General features: G+C 46.6%; 1 protein-coding gene across 8 annotated transcripts in view; it reads right to left on the bottom strand.

Annotated features, from left to right (window-relative positions):
- The window catches only part of MGAT5 (alpha-1,6-mannosylglycoprotein 6-beta-N-acetylglucosaminyltransferase), a 374,609-nt gene that overhangs the window by 96,488 nt on the left and 254,946 nt on the right, over positions 1–23,175 (bottom strand). For all 8 annotated transcript variants that reach the window (XM_066346312.1, XM_066346320.1, XM_066346314.1 and 5 more), the window contains exon 11: positions 14,011–14,144. In XM_066346312.1, the coding sequence (XP_066202409.1) occupies positions 14,011–14,144 (134 nt within the window). The remainder of the gene's footprint in view (positions 1–14,010; positions 14,145–23,175) is intronic.

Here is a 23,175-nt window from a genome sequence, read left to right as displayed (position 1 = left end):
AGCATCACCTGGAGCCTTTGATTCTTTTAACATACAATTTCCAGGTCCCTTCCCTGGAGATTCTGTTTAGATGAAGCTGAGGAGGGTCCCTGGCATCTGGAAGTTTAACAAGTTCCCCATTGGAATTTATGATCAGGCACATTTATTTATCCCTGACCTATATTCTAAGAACCAACTCAAGCTTTCCTTGGAAAATAGGCTGGAAATCACTTCAGCAAAGCACCCCATAAATCAGTGCTGCTCAGGAGGACCATGCCAGGTGCCTGCATGGACCTACCACAGAGGGACTGCCTGAAACCAGAGCATGAGAGGATCTACCCATGGGTTCTAAGGAGAGATTCCCAGCCCCGGGCGGGACGAAGCCTGGAGACTTGACTAAACGAGGTAAGGGCAAGAAGGCAACAGGCTCGACGTCCCTGGATACAGAGTCAATCACCATGCATTCTCCCCAGCCGTCCCAACTGCCAACCCAAAGAAAACTGAGTTTCAACCACAAGAACCCTTGGCAGGAGAGGCTCTGGCAGCCCATGTCAGGGCTGGGCGGGCAACTGGAAAGTGCTCACGGGCTTGCCTGACCTGTGGTGGCGCAGTGGATAAAGCAGCAACCTGGAAACGCTGAGGTTGCCTGTTGGAAACTCTGACCTTGCCTGGTCAAGGCACAGATGGGAGTTGAAGCTTCCTGCTCCTCCCCCCCCTCTCTAAAATGAATAAGTTAAAAAGAAAGAAAGAAAGAAAGTGCTAATGGGCTCAGTGCTGACAAGAAGAAAACATAAGTCTAACAGATTTCAAGAACCTGGAGTTGCTGCTGGAACTGTCTGCTGAAAGAGGGCCTTTCTGCTCACTCTGATGCCTCAGAACTCGACAGATTTCTGAACAGGTCATTCAAAGGATGGTTTGGCCTAGATGAAACATGGAATTCATGTCCTGGCTGGTTGCTCAGTGGATAGAGCATCGGCCTGGCATATGGACGTTCTGCGTTCAATTCCGGTCAGGGCACACAAGAGAAGCAACCACCTGCTTCTTTCCCTCCCTCTCCCCCTTCTCTCTCTTTTCCCCTCTTGCAGCCAGTGGCTCAACTGGTTTGAGCATCAGCCTCAGGCACTGAGCATAGCTCAGTTGTTTCAAGCATCAGAGGCCCTAGATGGGGGTTGCTGGGTGGATCCTTGGCCAGGGCACATGTGGGAGTCTGTCTCATTATCTCTCCTTCTCTCACTTAAAAACAACAAAAACCTCTTGGAATTCATTATTCCATTCAAAGTTCCTTTTTGAACTCGACCCTCTTCAAAGGAAACCTCTTCTCTGAGAGGGCCAGACAAAAATGGTGCTTCTTCCTGGCTTCCCTACTGCAAGTTGCAAGCTCAAATACCTCTGGGGCCCAAATGGGTCAGACCAGGGGTTAGACAAGGCCCCGAAGGCCGGTCATCCCTGGAACCCCTCACCCAGTGGTGGGGCAGCCGCTACTCCACTCCGTCCAACCTTTGGTGTCCAATTTGCCACACCGTCTAGATTTTCCAGAGAAGCCAGGAATTCCAGATGACTCTTCCCAAACAGCAAATTTTCAAATTTAAAAAATACTGTTCCACCTAAACAATAATTTGAGTTAGATGGTCTATTGGCTCCAAGGCTGTATCTGTTGCTTTAAAAATAAAGCTGTTCCCTGACAAGAGACAGTCACCAGGACCACGGGGGACTGCTGTCTTGATACCACTGGCCCCTCGGTAAGTGCTTCCTCTGGAAGTGTCCCCTCCTGTTTCTCTCCCTCCTACCCTTTTCCCTGCATTCCACAAATTCAGCAGCTCTGGTTTCCAGTACAATTCAGGCAGTCCAGCACTGCCCTGGCACTAGGGACACCTCTCCCAAAGCCCTGCCAATGTCTCCTCATCCACAGCGGCAGGAAGTGAACGGCTTCCCATGTGGCTCACCTGATCTTTGGAAGGATGAGTTACACTTCCTTTCCTGCTATTTCCTGAAAGCTCAGCAAGTTCCCAAACAGGCTGTTTTCTGTCCCTTTGAGGGTCAGCAGGGACACATCGGACTCCTCGTTTGTTTGCCACCCCTTGGGAATCCTTGCCCACCCACCTGCAGCCTCAAACAAGCCTTCTTCCCCCCTGGCCAGACCAGCCAGTATCTTCCATCAGTTTCCACAAAGCACGGCTCGGAGTCACCCCACATTTTATTCCTGCTAACTGAAAGGTTCTAATTTGCCGAGATAATGTTAATAACAGCAAACTAACAGACATAAATGAACACCAGGCATTGTTCTATTAGTTTTATATTTATTAAGTCATATGATCAACATAAAAACCCCTAAAGTGGGTTGTTATTACAACTACCCATTTTACAGATGACAGGACAGAGGCATAAGGAGCCCAAGGCATTTGCCTGCGATCACACAGCTAGTCACTAGAGCCAGGATGGAGCCCACCAGTCTGGCTCCATGGTCCATACCCAGAGCACTAGGGAAGGAAGCATGCTCACTGCTCTCCAACAGATGGGAGCTCTCAGTCCCTCATTCAACTAAAAGTCCATTATCAATTCTTGGCAGTTTCCCACACTGTTGACTCACATGAGCTTACTGTGAACAAATGCCCTAAATCTCTTTTCCACACGTGGACAATAAGTCACAGCAGCCCCATCCTTTCCTTGGGCAGGGGGTTTTACGGGCTCTGGGCCTGGCCTGGCCTTATTGCCATCCCTCTGCCCCACTTCTGATGGCCCATTTCTGTCCTGTAGGCTGTCTGCTCTGTGCCCTTGCTCAGAAAGAACCAGAGAAGGCCAAGAAGGAGGTTACATGATAGAATCATGAAACTCGGGAGGAAAACCAAAGAACATCCAGTCCTCTGTCTTGTTTTACAGATGAGGAAGGTGAGACCTGGGGCCACTCAATTCCAAGGACAAGCTGCCAGCGAGTGGCGCAGCTGATATTAGAATCTGGCGTCTGCTCTCCCACCCAGAGCTCGCCAACCGCTCCAGACTGTCTCCAGTCAGAGCTGCAGGCTGAGATGGAGGTGCAGCAAGTCCTCCTCACCGTCAACGATAGGTTCTCAGAAACTTACTTTAAGGGAAATAACATATATTGAAACTAACTTAACTAGAGGCTAATTGATATAAACAAGAGTTGAGTTCCTATGGCATATTTCTGGTCACAAAAAATAACCAAACTTCCACATAAAGACCCAAAACACTTTTAATATTAAACATTGAAATAAATGTGAGCTATACACATGTTTAAGAAAGATGAATAAATCGAGTAGAATCAATCTTTTCCAGTCTTTAAGATTTTATGTATTGATTTCAGAGAGAGGAAGGAGAGAGAGAGAGAGAGAGAGAGAGAGAGAGAGAGAGAGAAGGAGAGAGAGAAGGAGAGAGAGAGAGAGAGAGAGAGAGAGAGAGAAGGGGGGAGTAGGGAGGCACAGGAAGCATCAACTTATAGTAGTTGCTTCTCATATGTGCCTTGACTAGACAAGCCCAGAGATTTGAACCTGCAACCTCAGCATTCCAGGTCAATGCTTTATCTGCTGCGCCACCACAGGCCCGCCCCAGGTAGGCTCATTCTTTTCTAACCCACTTACTCTAAGTCAGGGTCTCGGGAGGCCAGAGTCTCTCCTTGGCAGCTCAGGAGCGCACGGTGGAAACCCACCCTGCACAGGACACTCTTCCAGCACTGGGCTGCCCACACACCCACCCACACTCACTCTTCCAGCACTGGGCTGCCCACACACCCACCCACACTCACTCTTCCAGCACTGGGCTGCCCACACACCCACCCACACTCACTCTTCCAGCACTGGGCTGCCCACACACCCACCCACACTCACTCTTCCAGCACTGGGCTGCCCACACACCCACCCACACTCACTCTTCCAGCACTGGGCTGCCCACACACCCACCCACACTCACTCTTCCAGCACTGGGCTACCCACACACCCACCCACACTCACTCTTCCAGCACTGGGCTGCCCACACACCCACCCACACTCACTCTTCCAGCACTGGGCTGCCCACACACCCACCCACACTCACTCTTCCAGCACTGGGCTGCCCACACACCCACCCACACTCACTCTTCCAGCACTGGGCTGCCCACACACCCACCCACACTCACTCTTCCAGCACTGGGCTGCCCACACACCCACCCACACTCACTCAGACGGGGGCAGTGCGGACACCCGTCCACCTGCCGTGCACCCACACTCACTCAGACGGGGGCAGTGCGGACACCCGTCCACCTGCCGTGCACCCACACTCACTCAGACTGGGGCAGTGCGGACACCCGTCCACCTGCCGTGCACCCACACTCACTCAGACTGGGGCAGTGCGGACACCCGTCCACCTGCCGTGCACCCACACTCACTCAGACGGGGGCAATGCGGACACCCGTCCACCTGCCGTGCACCCACACTCACTCAGACGGGGGCAGTGCGGACACCCGTCCACCTGCCTGCACATCTCTGGGATGCAGGCGGAAGCCAGGGAACCTGAAAACAACCCACGGAGACACAGCAAGAACATTCAAACTCCACACAGTGGCCTCAATGGGGAATTTTTAAAAAAATCAAAATCATAGCGAAAGGCTGTGGAAATAAATGAGGTTATTCAACAACCTGCCACAGGACAAAGGAAAATATGTTCTTTCTGCTAATGGACAAGTAAACATCAATGGGTTTAAGATGAGAGCAGAAATCTTGCTGAAATGGAAACAGACCACAAGTCTTCCCAAGTGTGCTCTAAGATCGACGTTCATTGCCATCACATTTGCTCCTCAAACATGGATAAGCTCCCGACAACGCCACACGGGGTTAGGTTATACTCAGCATACAAACAACACTGTTTTTGGAAAATCCTAAAGTCCTCTGGACTGTAGCCCTTGGCATCTTCAAAGCCAACAATCCATTTCTGATGTTTCTCTTGACATTTGGTTTCTCTGCCCTGTTATCCCCCACCCCCAAATTTGCACTTGAATTTTGGGGAAAAGGCTTTGCAAAGTGACTGCACTTTATCACGTGTCAGGAACTGAGCCAGAAAAACACCACGCACAGGCAGCCGAGGCTTGGTGCCAGGCTTACCTCCCCACTGGCACACCTGACTCCTCTCTGCCCCTGGCAAGTGCGGTCTCAAAGGATCACGACAAGGTCTCTTCTGACTGGCGTTTCCCCAAGGGGAATAAACTGGGGGAGACACAGGGTTGCTTCTGGTTGGAACCGGAACCAAGAGCTGTAATCACATTAGATTTCCTAGCAAATTCAACAAAACTAATTCCAATTTTATTATTTCAGAACGTATGTCAGTTTGAGTTCAGGTAGGTTTTAATTTATCTAGTTGAGCTCTACATTATCTGGGCAGAAAAGTCTGGCCAAGTAGATTAAAGAATAAATAGAAGGACAAGATTTAACCTACTTACAAAAAGGTATTCTTTTCAAGGATTTCAGTACATTCATTCTTTTAAAAAAGGTCTTTGGTGGTTTATTAATATAATATATATATAACTAAGAGCAGTTAATTCCTATTAGGAAATAAAATGGCATTTCTCCAAACTACTCCCTTTTCCAATTTTGTATTAATTTAAACTAAACCCAAGTCAAACAAATTAGTGAGAAAGATAATTACATAGTTTTTGGAATAGGATTCTATCTCAGACTCAGAGATTACTTAGACTAGAGATTTTTAAGATTTATTTTTGGTTGTTTAAAGCAGTTGAACCCCTTTCCCAAGTGAACTCTGACTGGAAATCCAAATCTACACCAGAGATAAGTCAAGTTACTGTGGGTGACGGGACCCACACTGTGTGACTGCCCAGACTTCCCCCAGCAGCTGGGTCCCAGACAGGGTCCCAGAACACAAAGCTAAATAATTATTTTCTAAATATTTATTTATGTATTTATTTTTATTTTAGAGAGAGAAGTGGGGGATAGAGAGAGAGAGAAAGAGAGAGAGAGAGAGAGAGAGAGAGAGAGAGAGAGAGAGAGGAGAGGAACGTCAATGTGCTTCTGCATGTATCCTGACCAGGGAGGATGCTCTGACCAACCGAGCTCTCTGGCCAGGGCCAGAGGTAAATAGCTATTGATCTCACCCAGGGGTAAGCAAACTTGTTCTGTGAAAGGACAGATATAAAATATTTTAGATTTGGTGGAAACACATAAGATCTGTCACATATTGTTTTTTGTTTTAGGTTCTGTTAGGTCTGTTTTTTTTTAAATGACTTTCAAAATGGAAAACCCATTTTTAGCTTGCAGGCCCACAGGCCAAACTTGGTCCTGAAGGTCAGTGCTTGCCAACTTTAATTTATGTTAACAGTGTTGTTGAGCTATCACTGACATACAATAAATTGAACACATTTAAAGCATACACTTTCATAGCATGCATATATGGCCACCGTAAACCCATCTCTGCAACTGAGACAGTGGCTACATATCACCTCTCTCGCCCTTCCCCAGGCAACACCCCATCTGCTTTCTGTCACTATGGATTAGTTTGAATTTCCTAGAGTTTTTACACATAGACTCATACAGTGTAGACTCTTTTTTTAAAAAAATACGTTTGGCTCTTACACTGAGCACAACTATTTTGAGGTTCATTGTGTTACTGTATCAAAATTTGTTTCTTTTTACCAATACCTCCATGGTACAAGTGAGGGTGTGGGGACCGGCCTGCCTCCCTCAGTGTTTTCTCCCAAGCCATTTCCCTGCTAATTTCACCAGGGGCTTTGAGAACCGGGAAACCCCTACGGGCTCCACAGGATCTGCACAGGTAGAGCTCCACTCTTTTCCCTTCAAATTCCGTCTGCTAGTGTCCTGTGGATCAGAGCACAGGGCAATGCCCAAAGCAAAATGCGTTCCAAGTCCTACTGCCAAATCCCCAGGTAAATTGCATTTAACAAAATCAAAAGGAGAATTGAGGCACTCACCCAGTCATTACTGAGTAAGCACCTACTATGTGCCAGGAACCATGTTGGGTAGGGCAAAATCAATAATGATTTCTGCCCTCAAAGAGCTTATAGTCCAGCCATTAAGGAGAGGTTGACAGAAAAAGGTAAATACTGTATGTGATCACAAAATGATTAAAATTACATAAAAGGAAGGGGAAGAATGCTCCGATGGGAGCGAGGAGGGCTAACAGTTGCTTGAGGGCATGTGTGTGGGACAGGCAGCCCTAGGAGGCTGGAGCTGGAGGGGTGGTGTGTGGGACCCCATGCAGCCAGAGTCTCCTTGGGGTCGGACCTATGTGGCTTGCTTGCAAAGAGCCCCGCTAAGTCACCCTACTGCAGTGCTGGTCAACCTGGTCCTTACCGTCCACTAGAGGGCGCTCCAGCTTTCATGGTGGGCGGTAGCGGAGCAACCAAAGTATAAATAAAAAGACAGATTTAACTATAGTAAGTTGTTTTATAAAGATTTATTCTGCCAAACTTAGCGAAAATCCGACATAAAGTACTTGGTAAGTAATTATTATTATATGCTTTAACTTGCTGTAACTCTGCTTATAAATTTTATAAAGTAAAGTTACTTCCCTACTTTATAAATCACCATTACTGTGGAACTGGTGGGCGGTTAGAAAATTTTACTACTAACAGAGATACAAAAGTGGGCGGTAGGTATAAAAAGGTTGACTACCCCTGCTCTACTGACACTAGATTTCACCATAAATGCAATGTGCTCTAAGTTTTAAATGAATCCATTGGCGGGGGAGGGTTTTGGGAAAAGGAGTAATACAACCTAATTTACATTTTAAACAAGACCTCCTGGGCTGCTGCCATGTGGAGAATGGATTAAGAAGCAGGAGAAGTTAGGGGTGGAAGCAGGGAAAGAGTGCATCACATTTCTGGAAGGTGGGCTGCCTACTTCCTAGCCTGTGGGTGTGGGACTCCGGGTCATTTTAGGAGATGCTTTAAGACCACAAAGCCTTTGACGTCCACATAAAAAGCAGCTTTCCAAATGCAGTCAATGCTGGTTAACTGTGGGTGCTGCCAGGCAGGCTCGGGCTGAACGCAACTTGAATTGCAGAAATACGGCACATTTACTCTTTGTAGGACTGACTGTGAGGCCCTGCTTGTGTGATGAGCAGCCAGGAGCAACACTTTACCTGTTATGCCAATATTTGCCCAGGGATCCTGCTGCTTACATAATGCACTCATGTAGACCTTGTTTCCTGGCTCCCATCCTGCTGTAAACATGAACTCAGCCTCCAGGGTAGGGGGGGTGAACAGCTTCTCAAGTAAGTGGTGGCAGGGAGGCAAGAGCCTGAGAGGTCAGTCAGAACCCTGGTCCTGGTTCTGGACTTGTCATGTTGTGTGCTACAGGACGTTGGCCACGTCACTCCATTTCCTTAGACCAATCTGTCACCTATAACCCAGGGTGGTGAAGGACGGTAAGTGCCCTCACTTGCTCAGAAGGAATGGACGTGTATCTCCTTAAATGATGGCTTTGGAGGCTCCGGGAAATGTAAACACACTAATAGAAGGCCTTCTTTTATTATCAACGAGTTAGTTACCGAAAAAGCAAGAAAGCGAGTCCCACTGAATTCCTATTAAGAGAGGCCAGACTCGGGGCCTGGGGCTTTGTCTTTAGAGAAACAGAGATTTTAGTAAAAATCACACTTCATTTTTCCATGTATTGCTTATCCATCAGCCTCAGTCATACAGAAAAAAAAATCAAGAACACTGAAGCGGAAAAGCCCTCTGATGCCAGGGACGCTGGCGCACGTCCTACAGGGAACTGGTTTTACTTGGGACACGATGCAGCTCAAGGGTCTCAGATGTTTTCTATAAAGGGCCAGATAATAAGTATTTTAGGTTTTGCTGGTTTGAAAGTCTCTGTCACAACTATATAACTCTGCCATGTAGTGCAAAAGCAGCCACAGACAACAAACAGGTGTAGCTCTGTTCCAATAAAACTTTATTTACAAAAACAGGTGGCTGGTAGGCCAGACTTTGCCAACTACTGACACAGTTTAAAAATTGAAATCTGAGTACCTCGGGGCAGACTTGTATCTGCCAGTTCCTCAGAAGCTTTACTCCCCCAATCTCACACCCACATCAAATCTTACTATGTTTCCAAACTGGCCTCAATAATAATATTAATAATAGCAGAAGTACTGTGTGTTAATATAAGCACTTTACATATATTAACTCATTTAAGCTATAGGTAAACCCTATTATCATCCCTATGAAAAATGAGGCCAAATGAAGTCAAGTAAATTGGTGGCAGAGGCAGGATTTGAACCCAGCTATTTTGCTCCGAGGCTGTTCCTGACTATGATGCCATATTGCTTAGTAAGCACCCAGTGTACAAACCAGGGCAGCAGATGAGGAGGAGGTACTGCGCCTCTCACCTCCTCTCGGAGTCCCCTGCTTACCACAGGTTCACCCCATCCTCTGGGGCCAGGCACCAGAGACAAGAAGTAATAACCTTGCAAGTGTCCTGCCTGGGAAGTGAGATTCGGGGGTGACTAGAATCTGGCACGATCAGGAGTAAAAAGTCACATGATAGCTGGTAGTCTGACAGAGCAGCAGGCAAAAGTAAAGAGGAAAAAGGAATTATTTATTCACTTATTGGCCAGCTGCTCAGTACCAAGTTTCAACCGCCAGTCCACGGACTGGTCAGCGCCAGTCCACCAGAAATTTCATGCCAGTCCATGAAAGAGTTAACCACCCTGATGTTGTAAGAAGATTATAGGGTTTATAATCATTGGGTTTATAATCTATATACAACATCAGGGCAGTTAACTCTTTCATGGATTGGCACAAAGTTTCTGGCAGACCAGTGGTTGAAACCACAGCTCTCCACCACCCTAAACCCAAGGCCCTGTTAACTCAGACAGCACATCACACTGCCGGGTGCTGGTGAGAACTGCAGAGTCAGCATCTGAGCAAGGTGCTGGCTGGTCCGCATGCCCAGAGCCCTGCTCTCTATGGTAGTTGTTACCACTGCGGTTCAGAGGCTGTGCTCGTTCCCCTGAGGTGCTCAACGCAAGGCCTTCAGGACATTTACCTCGGCAGCAGTTGTGTATCAATGAGTAATCAGGAAATGCTGGTGAGATCGGGATGTGTAAAGCGCTGACCCTGCACCATCAGCAAAAGATTCAGTTATGTTCAGGCTACTGTTTTTAAAGAAACATGGAATTAAATACTGTTAAGCAAGACTTCAATTAATTTTAATTTCCACAATTTTCAAAATCTCTTATTTTTACAAAATTGACTAATTTTTTATTTCCTGATGTTGAAGGACCTTGAATTCGGCCACACTGGACAGACTTTTCTCGTTGGCATGTGTGTTAGCTGACTCCAATGACAGCCTGCCCCCGAGGTGGATGTCAAGAACCTAAAGCCGTGGGTTCTTGGGCTAAGAAATAGATTTGTACTTGCGATTAGACTCTACACAGTGTCATTTGATGCGAAGGGTCTTGGGCAGAGATGATTCCTATATTCATGTGTTTGGGGTTCTGGAGCCAGACACTACGGTCCACTCCCTCCCACTCGCTCCTCCACCATATATAACAACAGGACAAGACCAGAGGGGACCTCGGCCCGTGGGGAGGAGACGAGGTACCTTATTCCTCCTAGCCTCTACACTTAATAGGCATTTGGAATGCAGTGAATGACCTATATATTTTAGTAGACTTCCTTAATATGACTATAAGGAACAGAAACCACTCAGAACACTGCAAGGAAATAGAGATAAAAGGATACAGAATTGGGGGGGGGGGCTTCCAGGAACTCCAGCAGCCACTTTTCTTTCTCTCTAGGCTGCAGAGATCACATCTGTCTGTCCCGCTCCCTTCCTACCGGGCCCCTCCAAAGCACCCCACGTCCCTCGTGGTGGTGCCTCCCCTCCCTGGGATTCTGCTCCGTTTATGTTCTTGACAGAGCCCTCCCCTTTCCAAGTTGGTCCTGCTTCTTCATCATTGAACTTCCAGAAGGCTTCTGCTTTGACCTCATCATAACTATGGACATTTCCTTTTAATTTCTGTCCCTATGGCTATCACTCTCACTGTCCCTCTGGTCTGCAATGCCAAGTGAAAAATCCCATTGATAATAGGTTGGTTTTCTGAGCCAGAATCATGATTGCCAACCACCAAGGTGGAATGCCTTGGGTCAGCGTACACCCCTGGGCCAACCAGCCAAGGGTGGAGGGGTCACATGGTGGGGTTCCACACTCCAGTGCCCGGGCAGGTGAGAAGATTCCCTCGAAGGGCAGAGGACAGTGAAGTAGGGCTGGCAGCATAGCAGGCATCTTCAGAACTTCCGTGGGTCCTAGAATCTGAGGGTGAAGGAGGAGAGGACCTCCTGAGATCATCTGGTTCCACCCTGTGCACAAGCACGTGCTTTACAGCAATCGTAAACCTCTCAAGACTGACAGCATCACTTCCCTTCCCAAGATCTCTGAGGCAAAGGAGGATGCGGGTGATGGCGGGGAGAGAAGGGAAAAACAACTTTTAAAACTTCCTGCTAGCTAAAGTCGGTGTCGAACGCAACCCTGGGAATGTTTATATGATAATGTCTCACTTAAAAGGCCCATCTGTTTTCTGTGCACATTCACTAGATCCCATGGGATGGGGGAAGTTTTGGAAAAAGAAGCTGAACTCTCGCATACTGTGAGACAAGTTGGAGACAAGTCCTGAATTGATGTGAAAACTTTACAATACTCTTCATCTTTTTGTACCTTTCTCATCAAAGAACACTGGGTAATGATGATGTAATGAAACAGAAATGACAGCCCAGATTGGGAGTATTCAGACAAGGACAAGGACTGATGCAGGCATATAGCCACCTAGCATTCGGTAAAACGATAGCTGGGCAACGCACAGCACTTGAAAGGTTGGGTCATCTGCAGGATTTTGGAAGAATTTCCAAACCACACCCCCAAATCACATGGCTCATACTTTTGGGATTTTGACTGGCATAAGAAATCATCCTTTCAGGGGCAGCTGTAATTTATCCAAAAAAAGGTGATCCAAAAGCATTCAGAACAGATTAATTTTTTTCTAGGAAAACCAAGAAAACTGACAAGTCGCCTAGGAGAAAGCAGCACTTGGCTTCAAAAGGAAAGGGGTATAATTTGAAGGTCAAGTCCACAAAGACATGCAACTCTTCTTCCAGCAGGTGCAGGGGGAGAAGGCAGTGAGACCACTGTTTTAAAGAGCCAGTGTCTTCCTGAAACTAGTGCCACGATCCATTTCTTTCACAATCGAGTTGAGAATGAGCACACCCAATGTGTCCTTATTGACCCAAGTTGGGCTGAAAGTCAATTAAATGATGCCTTGTTAATATGGGCAGATTTTGATACAAAGATGTATAAATCCATGGGAAAATCTTAAATAACTATTTATAACCTAACCTGATCTTATTTTACTTGAGAGGAAAAAATATAAAATAATATAGGTAAGAAAAAAATTTATTTACCATCCTAGGTTTTACCATTTCATTTTTTAGTGAGACAGGGAGAAAGAGAGATAAGCATTAACTCGTAACTGCGACACTTTAGTTGTTTGTTGATTGCTTTCTCATATGTGCCTTCACTGGGGGACTCCAGCTGAGTCAATGACCCTTTGCTCAAGCCAGCAATCTTGGGCTCAAGCCAGCGACCATGGAGTCATGTCTATGATCCCATGTTCAAGCCGGTGACCTGGCACTCAAGCTGGAGACCCTGTGTTAAGCCAGCAACTTCAGGGTTTCAAACCTGGGATCTCAGTGTCCCAGGTTGATGCTCTATCCATTGCACACCACTGGTCAGGCAGCACTGCTGGAATTTTGTGCCACATAACTCTAACATGGAGCCGTCTTGTGTACGTCAGATGATCAGCAGCATCCCTACCTCTACCAAGCAGATGCCAACAGTTCTGCCCCTCAGTCATGACAACCACAATTGTCTCCAGACAAGCCACATGCCCCCTGGGGGTGTAACTGCCTGCAGTTGAGAGCCACCATACTATATACGAAGACAGAATTCTCTGCATAGCAAAGACAGTTACCTGGAATTAAACCTGCTTCCCTGGAAACAGGCTGATTTCACCGTTTCTGGGCCTAGTTAGCCTGAGAACTGGAGCGGGCGGCAGTGCTTTCTCTTCTCTGAAGACGGGTCAGAGGAGCAGCCGCAGGGACACTCCCACTGCACATCCTGTGCGCCTCCTCCGTGGGCTCATTCCCGACTTCCTCAATCAGCAAGACACGAGAACATGGGACCACAGTCCCCAAGCGTTCCAGGAAGTGATCAACTTTCATGTTTAGAAAGAAGCACGTTTTGAACTCCTGGAGTCTGTCTCATCCTTCACAGACATGTCCTCAAAATACTATTAATTATAGTATTTGCATATCCCTCATATAAAAAGACCTGCATGTCATGTCAACAGGTCACATCCCAATCAGTGCCTTCCCTGTTTCACCTTCCCCAGATGTGCTCTGGAAACAGTCCAGGCAAGCAAGGCGCCCTCCAGCGCCCACAGCTCGACGCTTCTGGACCACTTGGCTCAGTCTGTGGCCAAGAACACTGTTTTGTCCAACATCTATCTCCTTGAGCAAACTGCCCATGGTCAGTCCTGGCAGGCACACTCCTTTCCTGGTCAGCTGACCACTGACCACTGCGGGCACTGACCATAGCCGGGTGACTGCGACGGCCCCCACCCACCCCGGCAAACGGAGCTGCCTATCTTCACATGCCATTCCCAAAAGGCAGAGGCAAAAAGCCACCTAGCAAAGGGTCTCGCTGTGTAACACTTTGCTACAGAGAGATATCCAGCTTCTGTGGGAAGCTGGCTAGCAGATGCAAACACAGGGTGTGAAAGAGGCTGTCATGTGCCATTTCCAACACGCAAAGACTAAAGGGCTTTGCTGGGCCGCCACCATGTAGAGGAGCAGGTACAGCCTTTCTTACTCAAGTGCTGAGTAACCAAATCCTTGCATACTCTTGTTTATCCCATTAAGCCCTAGGCACTTGGTTTGATTACTGCCCTCCCTGGATCAAAGTTAAATTAAATTATCCAACAAGCATCTTTTCAGAGAGAGGGCACAGACTGACTCACCTTCCAGAAGCTATCCACTTTGCCATACACAAGGGACTGGTTCTGCCTTTTGATTTCGTTAATGTGGTGGATGTCGCTGGAGTTCAGGTGCTGCTCCACCACAAAGCCCAGGAAGCTGTTGTCGGGGGTGTGCGCTGATGTGGAAGGAAAATAGAGGCAGGGCAGTTAGGATTTAATCAGCAAGCAGAAACAACAATTACTAACTTAATTCAAGCCATCTTGCGCATCATGAAATGTTTTCATTTTACCCTGTTCCTTCTTAACCTGGAGGAGCCAGGAATTAACTGCTCCCACATATTCCCAGAAAAACAGTCACATGAAAAGAATTCTCTTCAGGATGGATTAACCTGAACCAAATCCTGCTTTTTATTTATTTTTTTAGTGGAAAATACATTTGTCTGGAAAGCATTCAGCTCTGTGCTCTCTGCCTTCCTGTTTCCTCAGAACACGGCTACTGTTTCCTGACGGAAATGCCCCTCTCTGGGTTCACCACCAGTGACCAGGGCTCTGCAGGGAGCAGGCTGGACAAGCGTCCCCGGAAATGCCCCTCTCCAGGTTCACCACCAGTGACCAGGGCTCTGCAGGGAGCAGGGCTGGACAAGGGTCCCCGGAAATGCCCCTCTCCGGTTTCACCACCAGTGACCAGGGCTCTGCAGGGAGCAGGGCTGGACAAGGGTCCCCGGAAATGCCCCTCTCGGGTTTCACCACCAGTGACCAGGGCTCTGCAGGGAGCAGGGCTGGACAAGCATCCCCGGAAATGCCCCTCTCGGGTTTCACCACCAGTGACCAGGGCTCTGCAGGGAGCAGGGCTGGACAAGGGTCCCCGGAAATGCCCCTCTCGGGTTTCACCACCAGTGACCAGGGCTCTGCAGGGAGCAGGGCTGGACAAGGGTCCCCGGAAATGCCCCTCTCGGGTTTCACCACCAGTGACCAGGGCTCTGCAGGGAGCAGGGCTGGACAAGCATCCCCGGAAATGCCCCTCTCTGGGTTCACCACCAGTGACCAGGGCTCTGCAGGGAGCAGGCTGGACAAGCGTCCCCGGAAATGCCCCTCTCCGGGTTTCACCACCAGTGACCAGGGCTCTGCAGGGAGCAGGGCTGGACAAGGGTCCCCGGAAATGCCCCTCTCGGGTTTCACCACCAGTGACCAGGGCTCTGCAGGGAGCAGGGCTGGACAAGGGTCCCCCCCACAGGGCTGGGGGTGCTGTCGGTGGCCCTGCACAATCCATGTGGACTCCTGCTGCCTGGCCAGTGAATCTATTTCACCCTCCAGTTAGGTGAAAGGGGTTTGGGGGCAAAACCAAGCAACATTACCCACTCCTCTAAGACGCACTAATGAAAGATGTAATGACGGGCTCTACTGAACCAATGCACGGGATGGAGAAAGAACAAAAGGTAATGCTCAGAGGGATGAAGACCACCCCGCAAAGCTACCACCACAAAGAACAGAGTCTGGTCTGTAGAACAGACTGTTCTGGAAAAGAAAAGCCATGTTCCTCTGGGTCGCTCATGATGTGAGTTCTAAAACTTCACCTTTTTAGCACTTGACCAAGAGGAAAAGCAGCTACAGACCCTCATCAAACATTCGTCTTTTGTGCCTGTATTTTCAAAGAATTCCACCAGAAGGCAACAATCAGAAAGCAAAAGACCCTTCTTTCCTGTATGTTCATTCGGTCCAGAGAAATCTGGTTTTCAAGGAGGTGACCCCACTGAGGCCACGTGATACTGAAGGAAACCACCGCCATCCTTGACTCGGACCTGAGCAGGACAAAGTATAAATAACCTCAATGGAGAGACACGCTACAGTCAATAAAACCCACACAGGACATATTGGCTCGACACAACTGCATTCATTCACAGGTGAGTGGTCAACAAACGAAGGAAGTTGGTCCTGGTTTTTCCAGGACTCGGGAGCCCCTCCCCAGGCAGGAAGCCAGCACAGAAGCCCTTCGTGATGGGCAGGACGGCCAGCCCTGGCAAGGTACCTGAAGCCCCAGACCCCTCCACCTCCACACATGCAGACAGAGGAGGGGACCCTGGGAAAGCAGGGCAGTGGAGAGGAACAGGCTGGCTGCATAGCTACTTACTGTGCTACCACCCAGTCTCCCGGGAAAGCAGGACAGTGGAGAGGAACAGGCTGGCTGCATCGCTACTTACTGTGCTACCACCCAGTCTCCCGGGAAAGCAGGGACAGTGGAGAGGAACAGGCTGGCTGCACGGCTACTTACTGTGCTACCACCCAGTCTCCCGGGAAAGCAGGGACAGTGGAGAGGAACAGGCTGGCTGCATCACTACTTACTGTGCTACCACCCAGTCTCCCGGGAAAGCAGGGACAGTGGAGAGGAACAGGCTGGCTGCATCACTACTTACTGTGCTACCACCCAGTCTCCCGGGAAAGCAGGGACAGTGGAGAGGAACAGGTTGGCTGCATCGCTACTTACTGTGCTACCACCCAGTCTCCCGGGAAAGCAGGGACAGTGGAGAGGAACAGGCTGGCTGCATCGCTACTTACTGTGCTACCACCCAGTCTCCCGGGAAAGCAGGGACAGTGGAGAGGAACAGGCTGGCTGCATCACTACTTACTGTGCTACCACCCAGTCTCCCGGGAAAGCAGGGCAGTGGAGAGGAACAGGCTGGCTGCATAGCTACTTACTGTGCTACCACCCAGTCTCCCAGGCTTCTGCCTAACGGGGGTGGCAGACCAAGGAGATAATAGGGCTGCAACTGGGGAGCTGTGCGAGGTCTTGCCAACCTGTTATTTCATTTCTACGTTTTTGAACAAGGGCCCAGAGGCAATGGCTTTGGCTGCGGTTGGCTGGAAAGTAAATTACTGAATAAATCCTACTGCCAACAAGAGGAAACCATTGCTTCTTCTTCTTTAGGGAGTTGGGGGGAGGGCACTGGAAGGCATCAGGGGTGGAGAAGAGGGTCTATGTGCATTCAGGATGCCAAGAAAGCTTTAAATATTTCTTTGTAAAACCTTGGTTATTGCTAAGGATTCAGAAATAGAATCTGACACTTTTGAAATCATGTTTTTTATCTTCAGAAAATTTATGTGGTTACCAAAGCTTCATGTTTTGATATCTGTCTCTGCAATTCAGTGATCTAGTCCCTATGTGGGCACTTTTAAAAAAAAATAAAATAAAATTTAACATCTAAAACACTTAAGACTTTTGTTTGTTTGGTTTTTATTTTTATTTTTTTATTCAGTGAGAGGATGGGAGGCAGAAAGACTCCTGCATGTATCCCGACTGGGATCCACCTGGCAAGCCCACTAGGGAGTGATACTCTGTCCATCTGGGCTTTGCTCTATTGCTCAGCAACTGAGCTCTTCTTAGCACCGGGGCCAACTTGCTCCAATTGAACCATGGCCATGGGAGAGGAAGAAAAAAGGGGGGGGGAGAGACAGAGAGAGAGAGAAGAGGGGGAAGGGCAGAGAAGCAGATGGGTGCTTCTCCTGTGTGCCCTGACTGGGAATCGAACCTGGGACATCAACACACCGGGCCAACACTCTACCACTGAGCCAACGGCCAGGGCCTAAGGTGTTTTATTTCATGTGGCCTAAGGTGTTTTATTTCATGTTAAAATACATGCAAGCGAAATGAAAAATGAAATGCTTGTCAAACCCAAAAAAGATAAAAAGAAACAACAACACCTCGTATATGTTTATATTTTTGTGTCAAAGATCCCCCTAGCTTACAGCTCAAACAGTGTGAGGGAGGGGGAGTAAATAATTTATTCACAACCTTGTAAGAAATGGCAGGCCTTTGCTGCTTTGTGACTATAATTTGGTACTAAATCAACTCTGACACTATATGAAGAATGAATGACACCAACAACTTCTCTATTTAAAGTTTTCAACCAAACATTTTATTTCAACTCCTTTCTGGAGATGTTAATTTGAAGATCAAAACTAGGAAGTGCAGTTTAAAGACTTCAGATGAGACTTAAGGAAAATGCCAGCGGTGCTCATAAACAGCACCACTCCAGGCCACGAGCAGTGGTCAGAGCCCCCAGACCTACTGCTTCCCAGGTGGCACTGAGCCTGTGACAGGACACCGGCAGTCGGCCACAGGCGGGACTGCCCAGCCATGACAAACGCAACAGGGGACTTGGAAATCACAGCAGGCCTGGCCTGTGGTTACTTCCAAGGAGCTAGCCAGCTGCCGAAGACTACAAAGGTGACATCCTAAAATTGCTTATGATAAATCAAAAGGCTCAAACTCAGGCTGATGCTGTCTGAAATGACCTTTGTGTGGAGATCTAAACTTGCGGCAACTTTTGTCTTTTTGCTCTGATGTAAGATGGGAACACAGACTTTAGCTGTGCTGGGAAGGTTTCAAAAAAAAGTATTTACACAGTTCAAGGTAAATCTAAGAAATCCCACTATAAATGGGACACAGAAATTCTGTACTTTTGAAATCACTCTGTCTCAGGAGATAGCTAGATGTGTTTTTAAAGAACGGCTGATATTTGAGTTCTGACTACTGCTGCGTTCTGTGCTAAGTGTTTTATAGTGACTATTTCATTTTATCTTCACGACAACCTGATTACATGTTTGTACAGATGAGAAAACAGAAACCCGTGCCTACGTACTAGAATGTTAAAATTTGGAGCCAGATCTGCTGGTTCCAGAGCCCAAGCTCCTTAAAGCACTTCTAATATATGGCCTCATAGTACAAAGACTTTATTTTCTGGGCTCTGTGGTAATATGCTTCAGAGGAGCATAATGTCATAAGGTAGATTAAAATACGCACGAAATACCCAGGGGAAAATATATAAGCTATCACCTCAGTTTCTTGAGCAGTTTATGATAGATGTAGGACCAAGCTGATTTTTTTACATCTGTAAATTAGAGAGGATTTGAGAAACATTGACAATGGTCATAAACAGGCCTGAGCCGTAGTGGCCCAGCTGATCAAGCCTGGCCTGCACTGGGGGGCTGCGGTTCGAAGCCCCGGGCTACCCCGGCCAAGGCACACGCCGGAAGCAGCAACGAGCTGATGCTTCCTGCTCCTCTCCCCCGGCCCGTTTCTCTCTCTTTTTCTCCTCTCTCTAAAGTCAAAAAGTAAATCTTTAAAAAAAAAAAAAAAGAACAATGGTTATAAAGTAATTTAGGACAAATATTTTTAATTGAGAAAAGCGTTATTTTAAGCACTTTGATAGTGCCTATTTACAAATGATTACAAATCAGTTTGATAATCTTCCTGAGCAGATTATGGCAATGGCTTCCTTTTAGAACTAATGTTAGTTTAACTTCAATAATTCACCAATGATAAATACATATTTTAAAGTACTAGTTCTACAAACCAGGTTCTATGCTAGGTATTAAGGGATTCCACCATAAAGATGATTTTCTGCCCTCACAGAACCTACTAACTACTGAGTAAGTGAGGTATGCATTATATCTACCACGCGGTAATAATGTCGTCTTTTAAAATGTAATTCAAAATTTTTATTAAGCCAAATGGACCCTTCTTTCAATTGCATAAATCTCCAAGGTCTGTTTTCCACCACTAAGTCCTCAAAATCTCTAAGAAGTGCAAATATTCATTTTTACAGGCTGTCTGCGGGTCTTTACCCACCACTGGCCCCACGGTGTTGGGTGCCTCCTGCCTCCCGGTCACCACGGGTGGAACCTCCCGTGCCAGCGGGCTCTGCCCTCAGCCAGTCAATCAGCACATCCTAAGGATGTCAGCTCTCAACCATCTTTCAACCCTTTCCCTCCTCTCCTCACCTTTCTTAGTTCTGGCCTCATCAATTCTTACCAAGACTTCTGCAATAGATAAGTTTTCCTTTTCCTTAAACAGAAAGTTCCCCCCCCTTCTGTTTTCTTGACTTTAATAGAAATATACCCTCAGTGTAAAATATTTTTCATAGACTAGAGAAAGATATGAGGAAAATAAAGATGTCATCCATTCTTACCACCTAGAAATAACCACTGTTAATGGGCTTTTTCCCTAGACTTTTGGATCTTTTTTATCCTCAAATCAGAATTGAATCCTACTATACGTAATCTTTTGGGAACTTTTTCACTTACACAATATGCCATAGGTACCCTTCTGGGTTAATAACCATAGTGAATCTCTGCTTGTTAAAGTAGCATAATGGTTCAGTGTGTGAATGCATTCCATCAGCTGGGATGCCCCATTCTGGGCTGCCAGCATTACTCTGTGGAACTAACTGCCCTTCCTCCCCCAGGCTGTGCAATTCGTTTTTAGTTCAGGCAGAATCCTGACCCCCTGACTGTCCCAACTCTCCACGCTTCTAAGGAGAGGACACATAATCCAGGGGACTCCATCTGACAAAAGCTCAGTTGAAAGATGAGTTATGATCCAAGTCCCACCAGTCACAGTGGCTCTAAGATAAGTCAGAGCTACTTTTGAAGTCACTGTCTTTCTGCAACATTCGCAAAGCTGGCAGAGTGGAAGTCAAGAGCTACAGATGTCATCTGTGTGCCCATGTGAGCACAGCCCATTTGAGAATGACGTCAATTCAGAGACATGTATGGCCAAGATATGGAGAGAATACAGATGTCTTCCAAGCCCTGAACACAGCTCTGCCTAAAGCTGATTTCAACAATTTCCAATGACAAGAGCCAACAAATCTTTGTGACAGAGTCAATATGACAGAAATCCTTCCTGATACACGCTACCACAAGACATTTAGGATGTTTCCAATTCTTGACTACCTATATCAATGAATCACATGACTTGTCGCACCCTCATAAACTCTGCAGTGGATACATAAGTATTCTCTGTACCTTTAGCCTTGCCCCTTTCTCTCTGCTCCTCAATTACTCCCTCCTCTGTGTTGCTTGACAAGGTATTCTTTGAAATGAATACATGACTGCAGTAATTTCCTGCTGAAAATCTTCACCTTCTTCAGGATGAAGCAGGGTCAGCACACCTATCATTCTAGTTTCATTCCGAGTCACCCTTCAACCAATACCTCTGCTCCATGATGACCTTCCTGGGGTTGTTAATGCCATGTTTTTCCATCTTATCTCATGCTGAGATGTATTTCACACATCTATTACTTCCTTCTCCCTTTAAGTCTCAGCTCCCATCACCTCCCAGATAAGGGATGCCCTAACTGTCTAAGACTGAGATAAGTACCCCTCCTCTCAGACCATAATGAGTGACAGTCCTAACCACACATCACTCTCTCCCCTAACAGACCACATGCCCTTCGAGACTGAGCCATGTTGTGTACCTATGAATTCCCAGAGTCCAGAGCATAGTAAAAATTCAGCAAATATTTTTTGAATGCATGATTGGTTTAGTCAATGAGAAATGCTTAATTAGCAAATATAATTGATTTGTAGGAAGAGCTACAATACTAGGAAGCAGAAACTATGCCTAAACTGTTATACTCCCAGCATCATGCTCTTTACACAAAAGCTCCAAAACCAAAGCCCACCTTTCAAGACAGATTATCACTCTACTCTATCCCAGAACCTAGCTCAGGTCTGGTATGTTTTAGGTGATTAATTATTATATTTTGAACTGATAAATTAACATGTCTTTTTAACTAGGTCACAAAGTTGATGTTGGGAAGAAGGGAAACAAATCAGTGATACAGAAGTTAGAATTTTAACATCACAAGTTTTTAATACTGTCATTCATTCAACAACAGCACACTTATTGAGCACTTACTATGAGCCAGACAACAACTTGGGAGTTAAGGTATACCAGTGAACTGACAAATATGAATGAGCTTAAATTCAGCTAGGAGACGGGTAGTAAATAAATAAAATAATTTAATGTTATAGATAAAAAAGAAATAAACACAATTGGTTTGGTGAACAATATTGAACTCTCTGGTTAATGATATCACGCTAAAACATCAAAGGAGTAAGTGTTCTTTTATGAACAAAAAAAGGTGGACTGATGAATGGAGAGAAGATATTCATGGATTGATGTCATGGAATAAAGCAAACTTTTGATTGTATAGCCTAGACTGTGGGTTTCTATTGTACATTTCTCTCACCTTTTTTTGTGTATTTGAAATATTTTGTTAAAACGAGGAAGAACATTATCTGCCATCATACTCACATTGTTAATTCTGATTTCCATGATAATGAAACTGACATGATAGAAAAAACTTTATTGAAAAGTCAAGTTACATCACACAAGATGTAATTTAGTCTTCGAAATCATATACAGATAATGAATGATGTTATGCTTTGGATTTTCCCAAAACTGATTGTTTTCTGTGACACTTTTTTTAAGTGAAAGGCAGAGAGAGAGAAAGAGGAGAGAGAGAGGAGAGGAATAAACAGGGACAGACAGGAAGGGAGAAAGATGAGAAGTATTAATTCATAGTTGCGGCACCTTAGTTGTTTATTGATTGCTTCTCATATGTGCCTTAATGGGGGGGGGGGCCCTCCAGCCAAGCCAGTGACCCCTTGCTCAAGCCAGAGACCTTGGGCTTCAAGTCAGTGACGTTGGGGTCATATCTGTGATCCCATGCTCAAGCTGGAGACCCTGCGCTCAAAATGGTGAGCACATGCTCAAGCCGATTGAGCCCGCACTCAAGCCGGTGACTACGGGGTTTTGATCCTAGGTCCTCAGTTTCCCAGGCCAACGCTCTATCCACTTCACCACCACCTGGTCAGGCAAAAAAACTGATTTTTTTTGAAATGGTGATGATATTGTGCTCTTTGAGAGAGACAGAAGGCTGGGATGCAGGCTAGGGAAATGATTATAAACAGGTGATTTGAAAAGATAAGTGCTTGAACTATTGGAAGAAGCATACAAGAGTAAATTTTTCAAGTGTCAAAAAATAATTCAGGCGGAATGGACTCCTTAGAAGAACATCACTTCTGAAGAGACTCGACTGAAGAAGAAGGCTGGTTCCATTACTCACTGGTCTACTCGGACTGAAGAAGAAGGCTGGTTCCATTACTCACTGGTCTACTCGGACTGAAGAAGAAGGCTGGTTCCATTACTCACTGGTCTGCTCGGACTGAAGAAGAAGGCTGGTTCCATTACTCACTGGTCTGCTCGGACTGAAGAAGAAGGCTGGTTCCATTACGCACTGGTCTACTCGGACTGAAGAAGAAGGCTGGTTCCATTACTCACTGGTCTACTCGGACTGAAGAAGAAGGCTGGTTCCATTACTCACTGGTCTACTCGGACTGAAGAAGAAGGCTGGTTCCATT

This window comes from Saccopteryx leptura, chromosome 7, assembly GCF_036850995.1.
Source record: "Saccopteryx leptura isolate mSacLep1 chromosome 7, mSacLep1_pri_phased_curated, whole genome shotgun sequence".
NCBI classification, from domain to species: Eukaryota; Metazoa; Chordata; class Mammalia; order Chiroptera; family Emballonuridae; genus Saccopteryx; species Saccopteryx leptura.
This window is presented reverse-complemented; position numbering and strand designations above follow the sequence as displayed.